General features: G+C 35.4%; 1 protein-coding gene across 1 annotated transcript in view; it reads right to left on the bottom strand.

Annotated features, from left to right (window-relative positions):
* Positions 1-23,929, bottom strand: part of LOC129219344 (ATP synthase mitochondrial F1 complex assembly factor 1-like) — a 254,835-nt gene that overhangs the window by 51,567 nt on the left and 179,339 nt on the right. Inside the window, exon 2 of the mRNA XM_054853707.1 lies at positions 3,400-3,532. Coding sequence (XP_054709682.1) covers positions 3,400-3,532 — 133 coding nt within the window. The remainder of the gene's footprint in view (positions 1-3,399; positions 3,533-23,929) is intronic.

Here is a 23,929-nt window from a genome sequence, read left to right on the forward strand (position 1 = left end):
TGTGCACCTCCCCTTTTGGTTGCATTGGGGTGTTTCTAAAGGGGGGTTTTGACCCTTTTTGAGGAGAAATCATTGGTAATTTCAATGTAAACTCAAGTAGTGTAATAATTTGGTGGACACTTGGCAATATATCGCCAGTCTTTTGGTCGCCAAATTTTGTCACCAAGTTGACGACAATTTTGGCGGATGCCTTTTTTTTTAAATCAGATATTATTTTGGCCATTGTTGGTGATGTTTAGAGTAAACTTATGAATCACATTAAAATTGCCAATAATGGGGAAATGACATTAAATTGCAGTAAAAGGAAGTCATTTGATGCACACATCAGCTTGTTTAAATTGGTCCCTGCAGAGCTCAATACATATTAACATATATCAATAATACATTTTTTTTTTCACTAATATGCTTTTTTCATACAGTCCCTTGAAAAACCTATAAATGGTACTTTACTGTGTTTCAAACCCAATTTTTATTTTAAAACTTAGAATTACAGTTAAAGGATGAAAACCTGTTTCAAAATTGAATTTGCCAGAGAGTGCCGTTGCGTTTGCGATGTAGAATATTGGTCTTGTCAAAATATTTGATTTTTTTTATTTGTTTTCTTGACTTTCCGGGACTGGGGAAATGATATTAATAATACTTACCTATTTTTATGTGAGGGGACTCTCCATATCTTGACGCCGCACTAATTAAATACAATCCCAAAACTTTTGTTCTTTCCTGCATGCAAAGTAAGAGAAATGTAAACAAACCGCATGGTGCTTGATTGACGGTTCAGTTAAAAATCACAGTGAAAAAAAAATCTTGCCCATCAATGTAACGGTTTCAACGAAATTAAGTGTTGCCAAAAATATTTTTTGATTTTTCTTAGTGAATTTCATCGAACTTGCAACAAAAAAAAAGTAAATTGTGTGGAACGTCATCGAAGCTGTATTTAAGCGGTGGACATCCGTCCATCGATCTCTCTCTCCCCTGCTACCATTACCAGGATGTCTCCTCCGGCATAAGTTGTTGTAGTGGGCTACCAGCCCTTGGATCTATCGTCCTGTTGATGATGGAATAGCGTTCCACTTGATCTACATGCCAAATGAATTGGGCCGGCCGGCATTACATGGATATTTCAAGTCTTCGTTTGGAATCAACTGGCGGAAGATGATTCGAGATCGCTGGACTGTTTTTCCATTATCGAGATGAACTTTTTTAGGAGCACCTGTGGTATAACTATTCTATTTATTGTTCATGTTCGCTGCAATATTTTTATTATTGCTGGATAGGATTCTACAAGAATAATATATTTTTAAGAGGCCTTTTCTCTTGTTAACATGTTGTATTTTAGTACTAATAAAATGTTAATGATTTACTTAAATATGCTTTCTAATTTGACTCAACCAAGACACATTTGTGAGGTCCACCAAGAACTTTAATTAGTTTTTTCTCCTGACAGGTCTTTTTCAACTACACAACATATTGTTCACTTCTGAAAGGATGTGCATTTTAAAAAACACAAATTTATAGCTCATCAACTGCATTTGCAATAACAAATAGTGATATAATTTTTCTCTTAACATTGACAAAGCATTTCTTCATATTTTCCCCATTATAACAAAATCATGGTTGTTACAAATAACAGCTTTTTGAACAAATTCATGAATTTTGATATTTCATGTGAACTCTACTTCAATTAAAAAATAAAATAAATAATTAGTTCAAGACTAAACAAATGTTCAAGGCTTGCTCTGCCCGAGTTTTTCATTAGAAAATGCTATATGCTTTAATTTTGTGCTGCTGACATATCATTTTATAATTATAAATATTTAAAAATCTTAACATTTGAGAGTAACTCACAGCTCGAAAAAAACATGCTGTTTGATAAATTAATATCAGTGGGTACATGTAGCCACTTTTGGAAATTAACTACAGTAGATGCCACTTAATGTGGTCACATTTGGACACAAGTAATTTGATAAAAATAGCCGTCCGATTATAATAAATAGCAAAAGTTGCATGTTGATTTCTGATGACAAACTTATTTCATGTCTTCCTCAAATGAAAGGAATGTACTTACTGAAAAACATATAGTAACAAAAGAAATACATCAAAATAATACGTACGTAAATTATTGACCAGTAGTCGAGAAGAAATATTTGTTTGTGGGTAATGAAATTTATAAAACATTTATAATCATACTGCTTACGAAACTGCTCAATGCCCCCCCCCCTCTTCTTCATTAGAGCAGCAGTCGGATCTTTTGCCTCAATTACACTTCCAGGCTCACTGCCACCCAAATCCGGTGTTGAAGCTTGTTCTTTGGCAACAGCTTCGCAAATATCATCAGCAGTTACTGCTGAGTAGAATTTCTAATTTTCTTGCTAATGCCCATCTAATATTTGAAATTTGTGGCATTATGAGGGACAGAAAATTGCTTCCATTTCATCACAACTACTTCACTGTTAAAAAGTCAGTAATCCAACGTTATTAAGCACAAAACTTGCAAATGATTGCAGACACCTGTTTTGGTGTTACAAGGAACACCTTTTTCAATGCATTGAAAAAGGTGTTCCTTGTAACACTGAAACACATGTCTGCAATCATTTGCAAGTTTTGTGTTTAATAACGTTGGATTACTGACTTTTTAATTCTCAGCACAAAGGTATTTATTCTTTACTTCACTGTTGTTACCTGCTTTGTAAATCCTCCAAGAGTAAAGCAATTTCTAATTGTTCTTTCCAAGACACTATCTCTTGACATTTTTAACAACTGTATGGCTTCTAAAATGTTTGCTTCATTAGTTAAAGCATTTGCACGAGGGTTTTGAGAGTTCCCATATCTTTTAAGACTTTTGAAAGCATTTCCCTTCTATAATATACCTTAATGGCTTGGATAATTACTTGATCACATGGGGGGATAAATTACTTTTTCTTACTGAATTTTAGAAAATATTTTGTAAAAATTTTTTTTATTTGTCGCTGATTTAAGGAATATAATTTTCTTTTAAATTGATAACAACAAAAGAAATTTTGATTACAAAAAAACTATGATTTTTCAATGTACTCAAACACAACTGGACGGGACAATTCTGATAACATTAAGCGTGATCACACAAAGCGGCATCCACTGTATATCTATAATTTTACATGAAAAATTTCGTTCAATGGATCAGCACTGAATAATTAAAAACAAAAGAATTCAAATAAGCATAAATAGTATAGTTGGCAACTTTATGCATTTCTAAAAATGAGTAAATTAAATTTAATTGATCAAAAATCAATTTTGATTTAAAACAATAGCGTGACATTATAACACATATAAAATACAATAAGCTTTCAAAAAGATATGCATATACATACACACTTTTCCGTACATAAAATATTTATGAAAATGAAAACATTAGTGCATTACTTTTTGTCCAAATTTTTTTTTATCTTGCACTTGAGAAGAAGAAAGCTTTTCAGGTACTCTATCGATATAGGTTGCATCTTTATGTTCTTTAGGCGTAACTTCTAAATGAGACTTCAATTCTTTGGGAGACATCCTGAAAAAAATTTAAAGCTTTATAACAGTTCAGATGAAAAATCAAATATCTAATGCAAGATTTACTAGAAGTACAGTTACATGCATTTATGCCATTGTTTATTTGACATGAAAACTCCACCAGGCATGTTATGCTCAGGCTGTTCAAAAAAAAAAAACAAGCAAACAAACTCAGAATGAACACGGGTGCATTTGTTTCAAGAACTGCTTTTCTAGGAAAATATTTTCCTTTCAAATAATGTAGGGGCTACAGGACAAGGGGTCATAGTTTTAAGCTATTTAAATCTCAGGCTAACATGAATGTTAGGAAAAATTATTATTTTAGCAGGGTAGTGGAACCTTGGAAAAGTTTACCGGAAGAAGTGGTAATGAGCAAGAGAGTAGATAGTTTTAAGAGGGCCATTGATCTTCACTGGGGATTGTAAATTGACTAGGACCAGTCTAGCTGGGCCCAGAGCCTGTTGCTGGTCGTCACTTTTGTATTTGTATTCGTATTTTTTAAGTTAATTTATGAATTATTGTTCATTTTAACACTAAGCTTTGTTTTCTTCATTTATTTCCTTATACTGTAGTTTTCTAGCAATTTCTAAGGAATATCCAAAAGAAACTGAAAATTGAATTCATTCCTGAACAAAATAAATGGTCAATCTTTTACCTCTACAGCTGCCTTCCTCTATACACTCTTTAATCAGAACTTCCTCTTTGCAGCCTATAGAAGTTGAAACAGTTGCAGGAAAAAAATATTGGCAATATGCATTTGTACCAAACGATTCACGCGGCAGACAGGGCCCCGATCCTAGTGTGTTGGCTGCCCGCGTGCAAAGACCTAATGTGTCACTACTTTGGAAAATTTCCCATAGTTTGACTATAATACTTAACATCCTCTTTCCTTCAATTTCAAATTTCAGCATCAAGCTAGAATTGAAAAAAAAAAAAAAGGATGGATTAATAAAAAGTTAGAAAAGTTTTATAGTGAGAAACTCCTTATGTACAATTTATTGCTTTAAAGAAAGTAATAGATAGCAAAAATTACAAGTCACAAACACGCATTTTAGCCCATCTTCGGTGACATCAGAGAAAGGTTTGAGGTGGGAGAAATTACCCCAGAAATGGCAAATCCCTCCTTTTGCTGAGAAACTCTGAAACTATCATCAAAAATAACAATTCTAGGACTTTATGGGGAATTTAGGGGTAAATTACGTTGAAGTTCCCTCCTAAAGTTCTTTCCCCCACCCCTTTTTTTACCCTGATTGCTTAATATTTACATAAAAACGGGGAGAAGCAGTAGTGGCCACACTCGGCGCCCCTTTTAGAAGGTATACTTTACTGCTACAGGAGAGGACAATTGTCCTCATTGCCCCTCCCATGCATCCATTCCGGATTGCAGGCTCTGTCACAAATTTTGCAATTAAATTAAATAATAAGTGTAAAGCGCATACATTAATGGACAATGGGCTACCATACTGTGCACTAATATTCTATTTTTCTTAAACTGTGTTATGCTATCGAGAAATAGGGGCTTACTTTGATTCTTAAAATAATCAAAATTTAGCTTAATAAGTCTATTCAACATATTTAATTTTTTTGTGTGAGAAACTCTTGAGAAATTTTGCTTGATTAATAGAGATGTATGCGGTCCACAGCCAACCCTTGCTTTGGCCGCCCGTATGCCGTGGCACACGCTGCACACTAGGGTGGGTCGATTTTGACTTTTTTTTTTTTGAAATCGAAAACGGCTGCAGTGGGAAAAGTTGTGTATTGGCATCAAATGCTCGCGTAAAACTTTTTTTGGAAATCAAAATATATTTAGATTCCCCACCAGCCCCTTAAAGTTTGGCCAAATAAGTAAAAATTGACATTTTTAAAAAAATTTTAAAAAATCTTATGTATAATATTTTTAATCGCCTGTGGTGGGAAAAGTTGTTTATTGACATCTAATGTTCATTAAAAATTTTTTTTTGGTAATTGTAATATATTTATACCTTCTGCCAGGTCCCTGCAGTTTCGCTAAATATGTAAAATTAGACTTTTTTTTTTAACTTTTTTTTCATTTCTTATGTATTTTTTTTAATCACCTGTGGTGTAAATAGTAAGACCCTTTGTTTGTGAACAAAATAATTATCATATTTTATGTTTACCACTATTGCCGAATCTGAAATGGCGCGTTTTGCCTTTTTTTTGCTTCTTCTACTTAGTTTTAACTGTCAAAGAGACAGATGGTGTGATTCCTCCGAATTTTTTTTCTTCTTCTCTGTGATATAATGAAACTAATCACCCACCCCCCAGTCTGACAAATCGGCATGTTCTTGGCACTTGGCCAAGCATATAGGAACCAAATAGAAATCATAATGAAAAACTCGGAGCAGAAGAATTGGTAGAGTGAATGAAGTGTTGTCAAGCATAGACTATTTACAAATACAAATACAAAAGTGACGACCAGCAACAGGCTCTGGGCCCAGCTAGACTGGTCCTAGTCATTTTACAATCCCCAGTGAAGATCAATGGCCTCTTAAAACTGTCTACTCCTTTGTTCATTACCACCTCTTCCGGTAAGCTGTTCCAAGGTTCCACTACCCTGCTAAAATAATAATTTTTCCTAATATCCATGTTAGCCTGAGATTTAAATAGCTTAAAACAATGACCCCTTGTCCTGTTTTCAGTGCTAAACTTTAGCCCCGTAACATCTTTCGTTTTAATAAATTTAAACAGCTGAATCATGTCCCCTCAATCTCTTCTTTGCTCAAGACTGTACATTTTTAGCCTTCTAAGCCTGGAATCATAATCTAAGTGGGAAAGTCCACTTATTAGCCCTGTAGCCCGCCTTTGAACCCTTTCCAATACATTAATGTCTTTCTTAAGATAAGGAGACCAAAACTGAACAGCATACTCCAAATGGGGTCTTACCAAACTTCTATATAAGGGCAGAAGAACTTCTTTAGATTTATTTGAAATAGATCTATTGATAAACCCAAGCATCTTATTGGCTTTGTTGCTAGCAATGCTGCACTGTTGGCTAAACTTTAAATCTTGACTTATTAGGACCCCCAGATCAGTAACTTTGTCTGCCTGACTAATGACTGAACCTTGCAAATAATAACTTGTACACTTATTTCCATGCCCTAAATGTAGCACTTGACATTTCCCAACATTAACAGCCATACCCCATTTATCAGCCCACTCTGTAATATGATCTAGATCCTCTTGCAGCTGATTTGCTTGTTCTTCATTTTCTACAGTCCCCATAACTTTGACATCATCAGCAAAACAATTCATGTTCCTAGAAATATTTTTGTGAATATCGTTCATAAAGACAATGAACAAAACAGGCCCTAACACTGATCCTTGAGGAACTCTGGCACTGTCCCCGAATTATAAGAAGCATTGAAAATTTTTGCGATTACATCTGCTAATTCCTCTGCACATTCAACTAAAATTTTCGGATAAATATTATCTGGCCCCGGAGCCTTAGTCTCTTTAATTTTTTTCAAATGAAGTAAAACGTCATCCCTGGAAAATACAAAGTCCTCAAGCTGTACTATAGCTTGTGTCTTGTTGGTGTCAACTGTTGAGATACAGTTATCGTTAAAAACACTCGAAAAAAAGTTATTAAGAACATTAGCAATATCACTATCGTCCTGAATTAAAATTCCGCGCTCATCAACCAGTGGCCCAATATGACTATTTCGAACTTTCCCCGAATTAGCGTATGCAAAAAACCTCTTGGGATTCCTGTTTATGTTATCTGCCAGTCTTTGCTCCAACTGTCTTTTCTGAATCCGTACCAAATACTTAAATTTACGCCTTGCCTTACAATATTGGAGCCTATCTGCACTGTGACCTGTTTCTCTAAACCTATGAAAAGCAGCTTGTTTGTAATTTAGAGCGTCTTTAGTTTCCCTGGAGAACCACATTGGCCAAATTTTAGTGTTGACACCCTTTCTTCTAAAAGGAACATGATCCCTAACCGTATTCGCTAGATTTTCCTTAAACTCTGCCCACTGAAGATTCACATCGCTATTGTCCAATCCAGAAGAAAAAACTGCTTTCAAACTCTGCCGAAGCGCCACAAAGTCAGTATTTCTGAAATTGGGCACAAACCTAAAATTCTCTACTTTGTGCATATCAAATTTAATCCCAAACCTAATACTGTTGTGGTCACTATCTCCAATGTGTTCCCCTACACATAACCCCTGAACAGAGCCTTCCATGTCGCAGAAAACTAGATCTAAAATCGCGTCCTGTCGAGTACCCTGAGTTTCAATTTGATCTAAGAAACAGTCACCAATTACTTTCAAAAAATCCTCTTCTCTGCTATTACTATGGTAAAAATTATTCCAATCAATTCCTGGAAAATTAAAATCTCCCATTATGATGACTGACCCCTTGCTAGAAATGTCACTAATAATACTAAACATCTGTTCGTCTTGATCCTGGCTTAAGTTGGGTGGCCTATAAATATTCCCCAAACGTAGTTTTTTGCCCTTATTACTAATCAACTCCAGCCAAATCATATCAATCTCATTAGGTTTATCATTAATTACCAATTCATTGCAAATTAAAGTGTCTCTAACATAAAATAAAACCCCACCACCTCTTTTACCTACTCTATCTTGTCTAAACAAATTATACCCATCAATAGATAATAAATCATCATCACTTTCGGTAGCCCATGTCTCGGTAACTCCAATAATATCCAACCTCTCGTCTATAATTATGCTTTTCAATTCTTCCATCTTGTTCCTAATACTACGAGCATTTGTATAAAAAACCTTAAGTAAGCCTATCTTACTTTTATTTAATGCTGCACGATTGTTTGAATCCCAAGTGTTAAAATCTTTTCTCTTATTAGCCACCCTATTCCCGTTTCTACTAAAATCTCGATAGTTAGTACCCTTTCGAATTCTGCTCCTTAAACCATGCCCCCCATTCCAACTTAGTTTTTTGATTCTGAAGCCTCTAAAACCAAACCACTAACTATTTTGACCCCTGTAAAGCTCAGATTTAGGCCATCCCTAGCAATCCAATCTCGTTTACATCTACTCCACACATCAATAAACCTGATACTATGCTTAACGCAAATTTCCTTGAGTACCAGGTTCATACACCTAGCCCATTGGTTTAACCAACTCCTATGCACTCCATACCTGGGAAGCAAACCAACCACTTGGACATTTGCCGAACAGTTAGTTGCTTTGTCCAACAGGGAATCCCATTCCTTTGTAAACTCATCATTGTTACTATGGCCTACATCATTAGTTCCCACCCACAAAGTAACTACATCCTCTTTATTAAATACCCCCTTCTTTTCAGCAACCCTATTTACATCTCTCACCCGAGCCCCTAGCAAACAACATCTAGCCACCTTACGTCTAACTCTGCCACCATTTAAAAACAACCTAAGTATCTACTGTGGATTTAATTGCAGTAGGATCAGATGGAACAGCAGTCAATACTGGTGTGAAAGGTGGTGTAATAAGATTGTTTGAGCTGCATTTAAAAAGGCTGTTGCAGTGGCTCATATGTCAAATGCACACTAATGAGCTACCTTTACGCTATCTGTTACGGCATCTTGATGGAAGCACTACAGGTCCTTTAACATATAATGGTCCTATAGGGAAGCTTCTTGGCACAAGTGAGCAGCTTCCAACTGTCAACTTTTAAAAAAATCGCTTTTGATTTGCCAACAGTTGATACAGACGGACTTGGCACTGACCAAAAATACTTGTATCAAATATGTCAAGCAATATGTTCAGGAAATTGTTCAACAACACTGTCCACCAAACAGGGCCGATCCTAGGGTGTCGGCCGCCTGTGTGCAAAGACCTAATGTGCCGCCCCTCAAGAGTAATTTGCATATTTTGACTAATCTTTAACATCCATATAAATCTTTCTTCAAATTTGTATACCAAGTTCTAGTTTAAAAAAAAAAGAAAACAGAAGAATGATGAACTTATAAGAAGAAAGAAAAGTTTTCTAGTAAGAAAATCCTCATATACAATTTACATCTTTTAAGAAAGTAATAAATGCCAAAATTTACTAGTCGTAAAAGCGCATTTTCGGTGACATCAGAGGAAGGATGGAGGGGGGCACAGTGGGGCGAAAACGCCAAAAAGCGCTTAAAAGTGTTTTTAAACCTCTCTCGCTTGTTTGCTTACTCAAGCATGTTATAATGGATTTTTCTCGATTTGTTTGGGCTCAAAGTCCAAAGTTCGCAGGTTTACGCAGCTAATTCCTTTTCAGGGTATTTCTACAGACCATTGATGACTAATTAATATTAATTTCTAAGAGGACATAAGAGGACATTTTTTTGTAGAGCGTTTTGAAAAAAATAACTTTGAATTCCCCAGTTTTCGGTGCTGATCAAAACCAATTATCTGCTTGAATATTCTATTATTCTTTCTTTTTGTTCTTTTACTATCGTCGGACACGACAGAAATTAAATATACCCGCCATTAATAAGAAAAAAATATATAGATTGCTTCAAAGCAATTTGTTTAAATCTCCTTGATTCATGGTTCTTCACCTTCTAAAGGCTATCTTTAGCTTTGTAGTGGACGGAGGGCTCTAAAATTCCAGTTCTGATTGCCTAAGATATAGGCCTGTGCAAATATATTAATCTGCAATTGGTTGAATATAGAAAAAAAAAACCCTTTTAAGCGGTTTTTGTCATTTCCGCCCCACTGTGGGGGGGGGGGGGGGGATTGCTCCGAGAAGATTATCGAAATTGGCGTATGAAAAATAGTTTTAGTTCATCTTTGGTTGTGTTCGGTTGCAAGGACAAAAGAGTCGGATATATTCAAGTTGCATGGAGAAATTTTCAAAATTTGACGTCAAATATCTCAATTTTAGGAACTTTTTCGAGACTTCAGGGGAAAGTAATATTGGAGCTCTTTCCTAAAATTCTTTCAAAATCAAATATCGCAATTTCAGGAACTTTTTCGAGACGTCAGGGGAAAGTAATATTGGAGCTCTTTCCTAAAATTCTTTCAAAATTGAAATCAACTCGAAGCTATTTTTGGTGAGCGTAGCTTAGAAAGGATCGCGCTCTTCCCAAAAAGTTTCCGAAACTGAAGTTTTAAACATGCAAATTTGGTTTACCTTTGTTGACGTTGCTAGAGGGAGGGAGATTCAATTGTCTTCTATCAAAAGTTTTCGAAATTGAAGTTTAAAACGCAAATTTAGGGTGTCTTTGCTTACGGTAGGGGATCTGGCGGCCTTCCTCCAGGTGTTTCCCGGCACTATTGTTTCAAAAACCCCTTGTTGGCTATATTTGAAAACGATAGGGGTAACGTGAAAATGTTCTGAACCGAAATATTTTTCGGAACTAAAATCCATTGTGGGCTATTTTTGGGAGGGAAGGGTTTTGGGCTTCCCAAGTGGATATTTCTAAAAGCGCAGTTATATATTATCTTTGGTGACGTTAATGAAACTGGGAAGCTTCGGTGGATCTTTCGGATGTTTATCGATATTAATATCTAAAAAAAGCAACTATTGACTTTTGTCCACCTCACCTAGACCATTGATGAGTATGCCCTAGCGCCATGAAAAGTTACATAAGCCAGGCAATTCTAAACCGGAATTTCTTAGAAATTGAAGTCCCAAAATCATATTTTAGGCATTGTTTGAGAACGATGAGACTAAGAGCGGGTGGGGGATCAGTGTGCCATCACGAACTGTTTTTTGAAACTGAAGTCAATTTCAGGCTAGTTTAGGCAGGAAGGGTTCTGTGGCTCCACGGAACCGTCTAAAAACAAAATTTTGAGGTGTATAGTGATAGGGTTGGAGAAAAGGGGAATCCGAGGTCCTTCTCCGAAAGTTCTTGAAACTGATGTTTGAAAAACGCAATTTTAGTTTGTTTTTCAATACGTTAAATGAGAGGGGGTGGGATTAGAGAACTCTCTAAAGACACTAATTGAAACTGTCTTTGGTAGTAATGTTTGAGAATGGATTTCGGGGCCTTCCATCGCAAAAATTTCGAAAAAGAAATCCAAAAAATGTCTTTAAGCAATTTTTAATGACATTGGGAAAAGCTGTCCTCTGAAAACACATTTTGGATTTTAGAGCCAACATTTTCAGGCTTATGTTTGATTAAGTTAAGGTGGAAGGGGTGAATCAGAGACTTAATTGGATCCTTAAAATCGGTGTTTCAACCAGCGAAAGTTTCTGAAATTTAAGTCATAGAAACGCAATTTTAAGCCTTCTTTAGTCTCTTCAAGGAGGTCATGGCATCCTTTTGGGTCTTCGTTTTGGAGCTACATTTAAATTTGCTTCCCGGTGCAAGACCCCTGTCCTCCTACCTGATCAGAAACTTTGCAGTTCATTCGGGAGCTTAATTAGAAAAAATTATCGTAAAAAGGGAAAATTACAAAATTTTAGTTCGTCATTCAAATATGTTCGACTCCCAGGAGAGTCACAATTTTCCACTTTGTCTCCACGCATCTATGATTATTGAACACAGAATTTGTTGTTTGAAATGCCTGCAAGAGTATTTAATCAGTATAGCTTCTTTTTTTTTAATAAATAAAATATGTCTTCATTGTTTAGGTCTATAAAAGTTGGGGGGGGGGGGGGGCAGGTAAACATTAGTGGCCACCCTCGGTGCTCCTTTTAGAAGGCAACCTTTCATGCTTCAGGAGGGGGTCATTTCCCTCATTCCTCCTCCCCTGTATCCATGCCTGATTAACGGTTCCGTTACAAATTTTGCAACCAAATGAAGCATGTGTGTAAAGAGTAGATATTAATAGACAATGAACCAACAAAATGTTCCCTAACATTCTATTTTTCTTAAACTATGCTATGCTGTCGTGAAATCGAAACTTGCATACTTTGATAATTGAACATTTAAAATTCAGAGCCGTCTCAAGGAGGGGTCGAGTGGGGCAATCGCCCCTGGCGCCATGAAATGAGGGGGCGCCGCAAGGCGCCCCTCGTTTTGACGAAACACGACATTCACACGAAAACGACAGTTTCACGAGGGGCGCTTTGCGGCGCCCCTCATCGTATAAAATGCCCCGATTGTATAAAATTAGGGGCGCCTTGACGCGCCCCTCATTCGGTGTATCATAGATACACAATCATAGACAAACAAAATAGAGAATCATTGCAATGATTCTCTATTTTTTCCTAGGACACGAAATTATTCCTCTCTCTCTCTAAATCTTCAAAACATTCGTTTCCTTTGTATCATTGAAGCAGATACAATTTTTGGGAATGTAAGTGTTTAGTATCAAGCAAAAGGTACTTATTGTCTAGTTCTCACCAAACCTGCTTAAATTCTGCCCCTGAGTGCAGTGACGTAACCATTAAAAAGTTTTAAGGGAGCACATTCAAAAAACAATCTTTTTGGTTGGATAGGAAAAAAGGTCAAAAGCTGTTCGGTCAAAATTCTTAAACATTTAGTTTTAAAAATGAAATTTTAGCCTTCAAAACACGATTATGGGCCATGTTTATTGACTTTACGGTAAGGGCCCAGAGACTCTTTCTGATCGATTATTTTTTTAAATAGACTGAAAGCAATTCCTTCTCCCCCTGCAAATTTTCGAAATTGAAGTTTCAAAAACGCAACTTTAACACTAGAAAGACGGAAGCGGTCATTTTGACCGCAAACGATTTTCAAACGCTCATATTTGCTGCGTTTTATTTTCAAACTCTTTTCCCTTTATTGACTTTTCCTAACTACTTATTAAGATCTCACAAAAGTAAATTTTATTTCTTTAGGCCCATTATTACAGTCGCTATAAGAGTTTATACCTAGAAAGACTGCCGGCGGTCATTTTGACCGCTGTTATTTATGCTTCCGGTTTTGTTCACTTTTCTCTTATCAGATATGTGCACTATGGATTTTTTGTTAGTTGTCAGGGTGAATAGCATTCTTTTGTAATTAGTGGGTTTGAGTAGCATCTGCTGATCAGGTGCAGTTCTTTAAACGGTTAGGAAAATGCGAAACACCTGTTGGTCACGTGCTTCTTTTTTTTCTGCTAACAGGGGGCAAAGTTGAGAAAGGTGATTTTGAAAAGCATGGGACCGGACATATAATATTCTTTTAGTTTTGAAAAGTAATGAATTTATAACAGGTGGATTCTAAAAACTTGTGCTGGAATTATTTTGAGCACTAAAACATGTGTTTGGCTTGAAACATAGGCATTTGTTCCCTTCGATGTTCTTGAAAGGTCCAGTCAAATTATTCTCTTCATAATGTCGCGAAGGACCGTTGGAAAGCAAAACTTATCTGAAAATGAATTCTTGCAACTGTTACAGGATTTTCCTGAAATTGATTCTGGTTTGGATGCGTAGTCTGAATTATGTGAGGCATAGGCGTCGGAAGCGGGGGAGCTGGGGGAGCTTGAGCTCCCTCTATAATATTTCAGACCGGCTCAGCTCCCCCCGGGAAAATCCTAACCGTATAGCTTTTAGCAGTACATTGTCTATCTCAAACCTGATTTAAAAAATGAAATCTACCTTTTTTTAGGAATTTCTACATAATAACGAACAAAGAAAGGGGAGAGATGGAGTGGTCAGTACATTTGTGTTTCCCTCTTTTCAAACCTCTCGATTCTCGGAAGAAAAAGAAAAGTATTAAAGAAAAGTTAACTACATAGGGGTGTTTTCCGCCCTCTCCACTTTGAACTTGTCTTTCGCAAGTGTATTACACATTACACTGTAGCTCAGTTTAATGTTCTTAGTTTTGCATGCCATTTGTATCTCACACTTCCACTAAAAAGGGATAATCATGAGCCAGTTTTGTATTTAAATATGAAGGTGCTCCAGACACGTAGTAATACTGAGTGGTCATATAATATTTTTGTTTATTGCAATTATCAAAAAAAAAGAAAGAAAAAAAAAGAAAGAAAAAACTAACAATGCAGAGGAAGAAAAGAAAAAAAAGTCCAATTTACAAACAAATTTATTTAGCATTTTTATCCATCGTTTCTTTCTCTTTTTTATTTTTTTCATTTCTTCATAAAAAGTTCAGCCCCGATCAAAGAAAATTCTTTAGCGAATTCTCAAAAGTTTAGCAATGTAGTTATAGAACAAAAAATAGTTCTAAACTAATTTTCGAGGGATTATGATCGTATATTTTGGGTGTTAAATTCCACTGGAATTTATAGAATTAATTGTAGTTGTAAACTTGCCTATATTGGACAGACTCGGCGTGCTTTAAAAATTCGTTTGAAAGAGCATCAAAATTATGTGAAAAAACAACAATTAAATAAGTCTAGTATTGCTCAACATTGTTGGGATTCGAATCACTCTTTTGATTTTAACTCTTATCAGATTATCCAAAAATGCCCCAATTCATCAGATCTTAACTTTTGGGAATCCTTTCATATTTTGAGGAACAGTTCTAACTTAGTAAACGATCTTAGTGCTGTTCCATATTTTTCTAACATTTGGCTCCCATATCTTTAATACTGTCCTTTCCCCATCCCCCCCCCCCTTTTTTTCCCATTCATTTTTAACTATCTTCCTTTGTTTATTTTTACCTTTTTGTCTTGATCGACCCCCCCCCCCCAATTTTCTTCTATTTATCTTTCCTTTTTTCGAACATTTTTTGTTTCTGTTTATTTTATTTCATGGTTTTCCATTCTGCCTTTCCTTTCTTGCGGTTCACGGTTATTGACAATTTCTTTTCTTCTTGTTTAAGCTTCGGCTTAATCTTTATCCAATTGAATTCTTTCTTTTGGGTTCGTACTTAAGAGGAAGCTCTTGGCCTCGGCTTGCATTCCTATTGGTTCCTGACTCGTTTATAACTTTGTCATTGGTGTTTGGCTAATCCGCTGTTTTTATCTTTTAAGCTGCATGCTTATCTGCTCTTGGCTTTTGTCAGATGTCTTTTCATCCATAAGCTCTTTATTTTTTGCATTGAAAAAGGCGTTCCCTGTAACGCCAAAACAAGTGTCTGCTGTAATTTACAAATTTGTGCTTCTACTTACGTTGTTTTGTTTGACTTTACTGTTCAGCACAAAGGTATTTATTTATCTTACCCCTCAAAATGTTTGAGATTCTGGGAAACTTTTCATATCCATTTTCACAATTAAAAATGTTCCTTTTCACTTATTGTTAGAAAAAAGCACAAACAGTATTTCATAGTTTCTCTGAAGTACTTTTACTAACATTTAATCTGAACTATACAATGAACGTTTTATTTAAACACATTTCAGGAGCACTGTTTCTCTTCTCCTCTGTTTCTAGTTCTCATAAAAGAAAGTCTTCTAAATGCTACGCTGCAGAAGCCCTCCCCTACCTCCTAAATCATTAAAAAGTGTTGCAATGTTCATTTTTAGAGCGATTTCCTGAAAATTCACTGAAGAGAACCCATGACTGAACACCTTGCCCTCCACAATAGGATAGATTATATAATATTCCGTTCAATTTCAAAACATTGCTACGCCTCTAACATTAACAAATATCTATCTCGAATAATTTTCGGAGAGTGACACCCGAAACTCCTCTCTGATATCAAAAAAGAAGGATGAAAATTCAGTTTTTAAAACTACAATTTCTAAAACTTTAAGGGGAAGGAATCTTTTCCAATAACCTCATTGAGGAATGCTCTCTAAGACTTCAATTTCTAAAAAATTCCAGAGAGCCCTAGAACCTCCCCCTGTCCCTGACATCATTGAAAACTGTCTTCAATTGCGTTTTTGGAACTTCAATTTTGAAATATTGGGAAAGAGATGTAAATCGATCGAGGACAATCCTTGAGTCATATCATTTTCCCTAATGTCATAAATATGGTCTGAATTCGCGCTTTAAAGACAAATTCCGAAAAATTTCCAGGGAGGGCATTCGAACATTTTCTCTCCTTAACATTACCAAAGACTGTCTAAACTACGTTTTTAGAACTAAGATTTCGGAAATTTTCCGGGGCTGAAGAACCAGGGCCCCCTATTGATATGTGCTCATCTTCGAGAACTGACCGACCCCCTTCAAAAAAACCAGAAGTTTTATCACCTCCTTCTCTCAATATACTATTAAGGCGGTGAGAAGCAAGAGGATGTAAGTAGCAAAATTAAAAATTTGGAGTTAGCCAGTACAAATAGTCGAGGAACCTTTCCTCTGTCTTGGGGTGAGAGATAATCATAGAAGCGCTGGTTGGTTCTGCTGTACAGCATGATTTAGAAAAAATATCAATGAAGGCTTACCTGAGACGTTATCTTTAAACGCGTTTTACTCAAAACTTGAAGATATCCACTTACATCCCTTTGTTTCTCACTACCTCAATTTATATATTAGATATGATTGAAAATATTACTGGGAAAGAGAGAGGAAGACGAAAGGATCGACAATCATTTCAAATAAGAAATTTTTTTCACGTGCTCCTCCCCCCCTTCCCCGCCAAAAAAAAATCTGGTGGCGCTACTGCTTCCGTCCTTTGAATCCCTATCAGAAGCCCCAGCTCCCCCTACGTTTATATACTTCCTACGCCTCTGATGTGAGGAGGAAGACATTCCTAGCAATGAAAATAATATACTATCATCAGTTGATTGCGATAAATTTTCGAAACCTAGCATTGCACAAAAAGATGATGATCAAGTTTCTGCCTGAGAGAAAAAAAAACAATGTCAAATTAAATAATGCGGAAATAAAACTATAACTATTTGTTCTGATTGCAAAAAAAAAAAAAATTGCGGCTCATGTACATGGAAAGTGATAAAGATGATTATTCGTAAATATTCTAAAGAAGAGTAATGTAAGTATATTACGATATTTATGCATTTAAAAAATGAATCACATGAATGGTTGAAAATACTTGTTAGCGATTACATGCTTAGAAAATGTCCTCCATTTTGTACAAATTTAATCTTCCGCAATATCATTAACTTACTGTATGTATGCTTTTCAGTTGATAGAACGTAAAATTAAATTTAAAATAAAGCTGTCTCAGACTAATTTACAGGTTATATTATGAATAAATTGTTAAATGAATTTATGATGCATCAAAACAAATCTTTTCTATGACTAAAAATCTCGAAAAGAAATCATTTTCACATTTTTAAGTACAGCGGTCAAAATGACCGCTGCTAGTCTTTCTAGGTATACGGAAAACGTCGTCTTTCTAGTGTTAAACAAACTTTGAAGATTTTATAGATAGGAGGATCTGGAGCATTTCCCAAGAAAATTTTTCAAAATTATGGTTCAAAAAATTTAAGCAATGTTAAATTTTTTGTAAGTGTCGTTTAAAAAACCCATTGCTTGTGATATTAAAGAAAGGCGGCATGGGGACCCTTGCACGAATATTTTCTTAAACTCTAGTCTTAAAATGCAATTTGTAAGGTCATATTTTTTAATAATTGGGCCAATGATTTTTTGAAATTAGAGCTCCAAAAACGCTATTCTGAGCGATTTTCGATGTTGTTGAGTATTTGTGAGCTTCTCCCTAAAACTTACAAGTATTTAATACAAAGGAATAACAGCTTTGTTTTTAACATATATGAAAGCTGGTATTAAGTTGGTACAAGTAAAAGTAAAAAACTCTTGAAAAGAATCATTGGATGAGTCCAGATCGAAATTTAATTTTGATGTAATTTACCTCGATAAATACATTTCTATTTATAATCAGCAAATTATTTATTCGTGTTCTTGGTTTGATCAATATGAATAACCAACTCAGTTTTGATTGTTTGTTTATTATTTCGTAGTATAACATTTTACTAGATAAATATTCGGATTTTCAAATTTCCCTTTTTCGAAAAGTTTTTGGGGCATTAATGTTTCACAAATATTCAAAGCAGATTCATTGCTTTTGTTTTAATTTGTTTATGCATAGCCATTTGATTGTTTTGTTCATAATTAGAAAAAAAATAAGTATCTATTATGCATTGATGTTTAACTAACTTGATTTTTCTGTGTGTATGCGGGGGGTGCCAGTAAACTTTCGTCCCGGGCGCCGTCAGCTCTTCAAACGGCCCTGTATTAAAATTCAGCATATTTATTCAATTTATTATAAGTTATCTTGTGAGATATTCTTGAGGAATTTTGCTTGATTACAAGAACTATATGATGCGGCCTGCGGCCGCCCCTTGCTTTGGCCGCCCTTGTGCGGTGCACACCCTGCACACCTGCTAGGATCGGCCCTGCCACCAAATTACCAGGAAAGCTATCTCATGCTAGGTGACTTACAGCAGAAAACAGAGTAGGGGAGAGGGGGCACATGTGAACAAAAACGACATTTTTCTATATTTTTCATTATTGATTTGAGATAAAAAAGAAAAAGGTGCTAAATACAATAAATCAAACATTTGCTAATATTTTCATGCAGTTATCCCCCTTCTACAAGAGTAAATTCCAACCTAAAAATTAATTCTAAAATATGTTACTTTTTGTTCACATCAGCCCCGGTGGGCGGGCAGTTGTAAACACACCTGGAGCACAAGTGAACAGATACATAAATGGTATAAAATGCACCTAAGCATATCTTTAAGTACTCTTTATTACACATTAATAAACACAATGAAAATATAAATATTGAGTACATAATAAATTGACTTGATTCAACGAACATTATAGCCTTCAAGTTTTACAGAAAAAGAAACTGAAGAAGCAGCTTGATATGTGCTACCTAAAATTGTTGGTGGGGGTAATTTTAGCAGAATATCATCAGTGTTTACCATCGATGTATCATCTGTTTCTGGAAATACAAAGGTTTCTTTCTTCTGCTTCTCATGAATTTAACATTTGCTTCATCACTCTCCATTTTCTCGATACAGCCAAACATAGTGAATTTTTGTCTTTTTTGTAGTGAATTCTACGAGGTCAAAGTCATTCACAGCTAAATTTTCTGGTGCAAGGTTGACTTCAGCACAAATTTCTTGATGGCTGCTCTCTTCAAAGCTAATGTCGGACTCGGAGTCACTGACTACAACCTTTGACTGCTCCTTTTTCAACAGTTCAGCAAGTTCTAGCTTTCTTTTCTTTGCAACTCTTTCACATTTTATCTTCATTTTCTCTGCCTTTTCTTCCATAGCTTTGACAACAATATCTTTTTCGGGGGTGTCTGTGAAAATTCTTGATTTTCTTTTTTGACGCTGCTTACTTTTCCCTAGAGTGGAATCGTCAAATTCTATTCTAGGCAATGGTCTCACACATTTTGGGGTAGGACTTGAATGTGCATTGCAGCTGGTGGAGGCATCCTCAGGATTAACTGGCATTAAGCTTGTTATTTGAATTGGGATGAAATCAGCGTCAGTAAAAGCAAGCCGAGATAACAGCCAAATTCCTGGTTTAGAAAAACCCGATTTAATATTTTTGGATGTAAAGGCTGCTGTGAAAGCTGGTGAAGAACATGGACCAATTTCATATATGGTTATTCTTTTTCCTGGGTGTAATGTCAACCAGTCATTAAAAGAAGTTTTCAGTGCAGATTTAAAGGGGCCATAAACACCTACATCCAAAGGCTGTAAGCGATGTAAACAATGAAGGGGGAATGTAAGGAGAACTATTCCATTTTCACGACAAAATAATATTACATCCAAACTGATATTACGTTCATGATTATCAAGTAGAAGCAAAACAGGATTTGCTGCGGTACAGCGGGAGTACTTTTGGAAGTGCTTTACAACATCTAGGAAGATATCTGCTGTCATCCATCCAGTTTTGGATACTAACCCTAAGCTTTCTGATGGTGCTCCATTTAAGAAAATATCTTTGTATCTTTTTCTTGAGAATACAAAAACAGGAGGTACAGTGTTTCCCATTGCATTAACTATACCACAAAATGATACAAGTTCACATCTCTCGCCTGAAACATTTTGTCCAACTTGTTTCTCTCCACAAACCCCGATCACTTTTGGGGCCTCCAACACAGTCGCGATACAGCTGATACTAACTTCAATTATTAAAATTTTTAAGTATTCAATGTTTTTTAATTAGCCTAATCAAATAAAAAAATAAACAATTTTTGAAATTGAAATAACTAAAAAAAATCAGTATGGGGCACATGTAAACAGTTCACACCTGCCCCTACATAGTGTGTTCACATGTGCCCCATATAACAACTTAAGCCTAATCTGATAAAAAGCAATATTTCTTTCAAATTTTTTTAAAAAATTAGAGTACAAAAACTTACTTTATAAATCCCACTTCAAAATGAATAAAGTTCAAATCACAATAAAGATAGTGTTGAATGTGTTTTTACTCTGAGAATTGGAACATGAAAGTTTACTGGCGCCTTCCAAAACAGAAGTTATTATGATAACTAAAAAACAAAATGGTTGAGATCTTTGAAATTTCAGGTAGCATATAGTACTACTGCTGTCATCTACATGAATTTTTTTCAGATTTTTTTCCTCATGTTATCTGGGTAAAATATGGTTTGTTGCCCCATGTTTACATGTGCCCCCCTCTCCCCTACTTCGTTTGTATGTTGGTACAAAAGAGTCATTGCTGGAAATAGGGACTACTGTAGAATACATTATAAAAGTGTATGCAAAAGTTTGGTTTTTGATTAAAACTGAGCCTTCATGCACAGCCGGTGCACAGCATCTTTGGGAAGTTATCCAATACTCAAGATATCTTAGCGATGATCTGAAACCAGTAGTTGACCCTGTTATACAAAGAAATGGTTTTTTTGGTCATCCAGAAAACCTGCTGATAGCCATGATCAACGGCACGCGATCCTCAGTAAGGAAATTAGGCTACAGAACAGTCCTGAAGGCCCAAACTCTTACTAATGAAACTGTTCTTGATTTTGCCATTCCACCTCTAAATTTTCAAGAAAAAGACTATACAGAATTGATAAATTGGCAAAATTGTGTTCTTACAGACCCTCCACTCACCAAACATATACCCAATGCGGAACTTGAGAAAGTAGCTGAAATGGGTGGCGTTATTGAAAGTGAGTTGTGAAATTTACCATGTCATACACAAGCGGTAGAAAGAGCAGTTAGGTTGGTGACAGAAGCATCTTGATCTGTTTGTGGAGCAACACGCCATGATGGCTCTATACGTACAACATTGGCTTACCGAAAATTAATGCCAAAATTTGAGAACAAAGCAATGTATAAGGTATAAAACTTCTTTATTACAAAAAAACTCCAAGGTAAATTCTTAGTCATTTTCCCCTAATACTTAGGGAAAATGAGGGAAGAGCTGCTGTAAAACTGCGACGATGGACTTCTGGTACTTTAATCTTATATACCTATGTTTTAATCCTAAAGAATTCTATAGTGTTATTACAAAAAATAAAGTATAAAAAATGCTTAAATTAAAAAAAAAATGTTGGATAAAATTTTTGCTTTAAAGTGTCAAGATTTTAAAAATTATGAAAATATTCCAAATTTTACCGGTTGAGCGGAGCTTGAATATTATTATTACTTATGAGTGAAGAATCTTACTAGGTAATCATTTTCACTACGGGTGAATAAAAAAATCAAACATGAGAAATTTAAAAAATAACAAATAAATGTCAATTTTTCCATATTTGGTGAAATTTCAAGGGACTGGTGAGGGATCTAAATATATCTTGATTACCAAAAACAAATTTATATGAGCATTAGATGTCAATACACAACTTTTCCCACCACAGGCGATTAAAAATATTATACATAAGATTTTTTTTAAAAAATTTAAAAAATGTCAGTTTTTACATATTTGACCAAACTTTAAGGGGCTGGCGGAGGATCTAAATATATTTTGATTTCAAAAAAAAAATTTTATGCGAGCATTTGACGCCAATGCACAATTTTTCCCACCACAAGCGTTTCAATTTCAAAAAAGAGTCAAAGTCGACCCTCCCTACTGCACACCTGCTAGGATCGGCCCTGGCAGCGGAGCTAATATTTAACTAGAGTTCAACACTACAGCTTTGTGAGCCCAACAGTCTAAAGCACACAAACTTAGTTAAATACATGCTTCACTGTGATGCTCAAGAGAGTTCAGTCCCTATACTTCTTTACAATTTTAATTTAAATTTTAAACATTAGACATAATTCAGGAACATTAAGTATTGAAAACAAGTTGATGTAGCATCAAATAGCATATGCTGTATATCTTATGGCTTCTTGCAGAAAAATGTATATTCTCTGCTTTTTGTTGAATTTACTATTCTATAACGATTTTTTAAAATAGCAACATGAAAAATACCACAGAAAATACTTGATAGACATAAATGTCTTACTTTTCAACTTTAATTACAATTATTTTTCATTACATACAAAAAGTCTAATCATGATTTATAGATAAATGCATCTTGCCCTGCTTTTTGGGATATGCTTTCAGAAAAATAAAGTTCTTTACTTCGCAAATTTTAATCTAAGTAACACAATAACATTCTAAAGTTTCAGCTTTTTTCAGACCTTTATTTTTAAATTTAGGAACAGTAGGCTACTTTTATGACTAGAGCATTGATTCGTATAAATTTTGTAATACAAATTAAGCCCTAACTGCAACAGTTGCTCCAGAGTCTAAGTTAATGTCTTGCAAAGAGTTTCAACAGTTCAAATACAAATACAAATGTGACGACCAGCAACAGGCTCTGGGCCCTGCTAGGCTGGTCCTAGTCAATTAATTAGTCCCCAATGAAGATCAATGGCCCTCTTAAAGCTATTCAACCCTCTTTCTCATTACCGTCTCTTCCGGTAAGCTATTCCAAGTGCCCACGACCCTGCTAAAGTGGTAGTTTTTCCTGATTTCCAAGTTAGCCTGAGATTTAAATAGCTTAAAACAATGACCCCTTGTCCTGCTTTCCCCGCAAAAATTTAATCCATTTACATCTTTCATTTTGATAAATTTAAATAACTGAATCATGTCCACTCTGACTCTCCTTTGCTTCAGGCTATACATGTTAAACCTATTAAGTCTGGTATCATAATCTAAATCTGAGAGTCCCTTTACTAATTTAGTTACCCTTCTTTGAACCCTTTCCAATACAAAAATATCTTTATTCAGATAAGGCGACCAAAACTGAACAGCGTACTCCAAATGAGGTCTTACTAAACTCCTATATAAAGGCAGAAGAACTTTCTTAGATTTGTTTGAAATAGATCTATTGATAAACCCAAGCATTTTGTTGGCTTTGTTACTAGCAATACTGCACTGTTGACTAAACTTGAAGTCCTGATTTATTAAGATACCCAGATCCATAACATTTTCTGCTTGATTTATGACTGAACCCTGTAAATGATATCTCATACGCTTATTTCCATGACCTAAGTGTAGCACTTGACATTTCCCTACATTAACTGCCATACCCCATTTATCTGCCCACTTCATAATATGATCTAAATCCTCTTGAAGCTGATTTACTTGTTCTTCATTTTCGACAATCCCCATAACTTTTACATCATCAGCAAAACAATTCATGCTTCCAGAAATATTTTCATTGATGTCATTCATAAATACAATAAACAAAAGAGGCCCAAAAACTGATCCCTGAGGAACCCCACTTAAAACATCACAC

The sequence above is a fragment of the Uloborus diversus genome, chromosome 3 (assembly GCF_026930045.1).
Source record: "Uloborus diversus isolate 005 chromosome 3, Udiv.v.3.1, whole genome shotgun sequence".
NCBI classification, from domain to species: Eukaryota; Metazoa; Arthropoda; class Arachnida; order Araneae; family Uloboridae; genus Uloborus; species Uloborus diversus.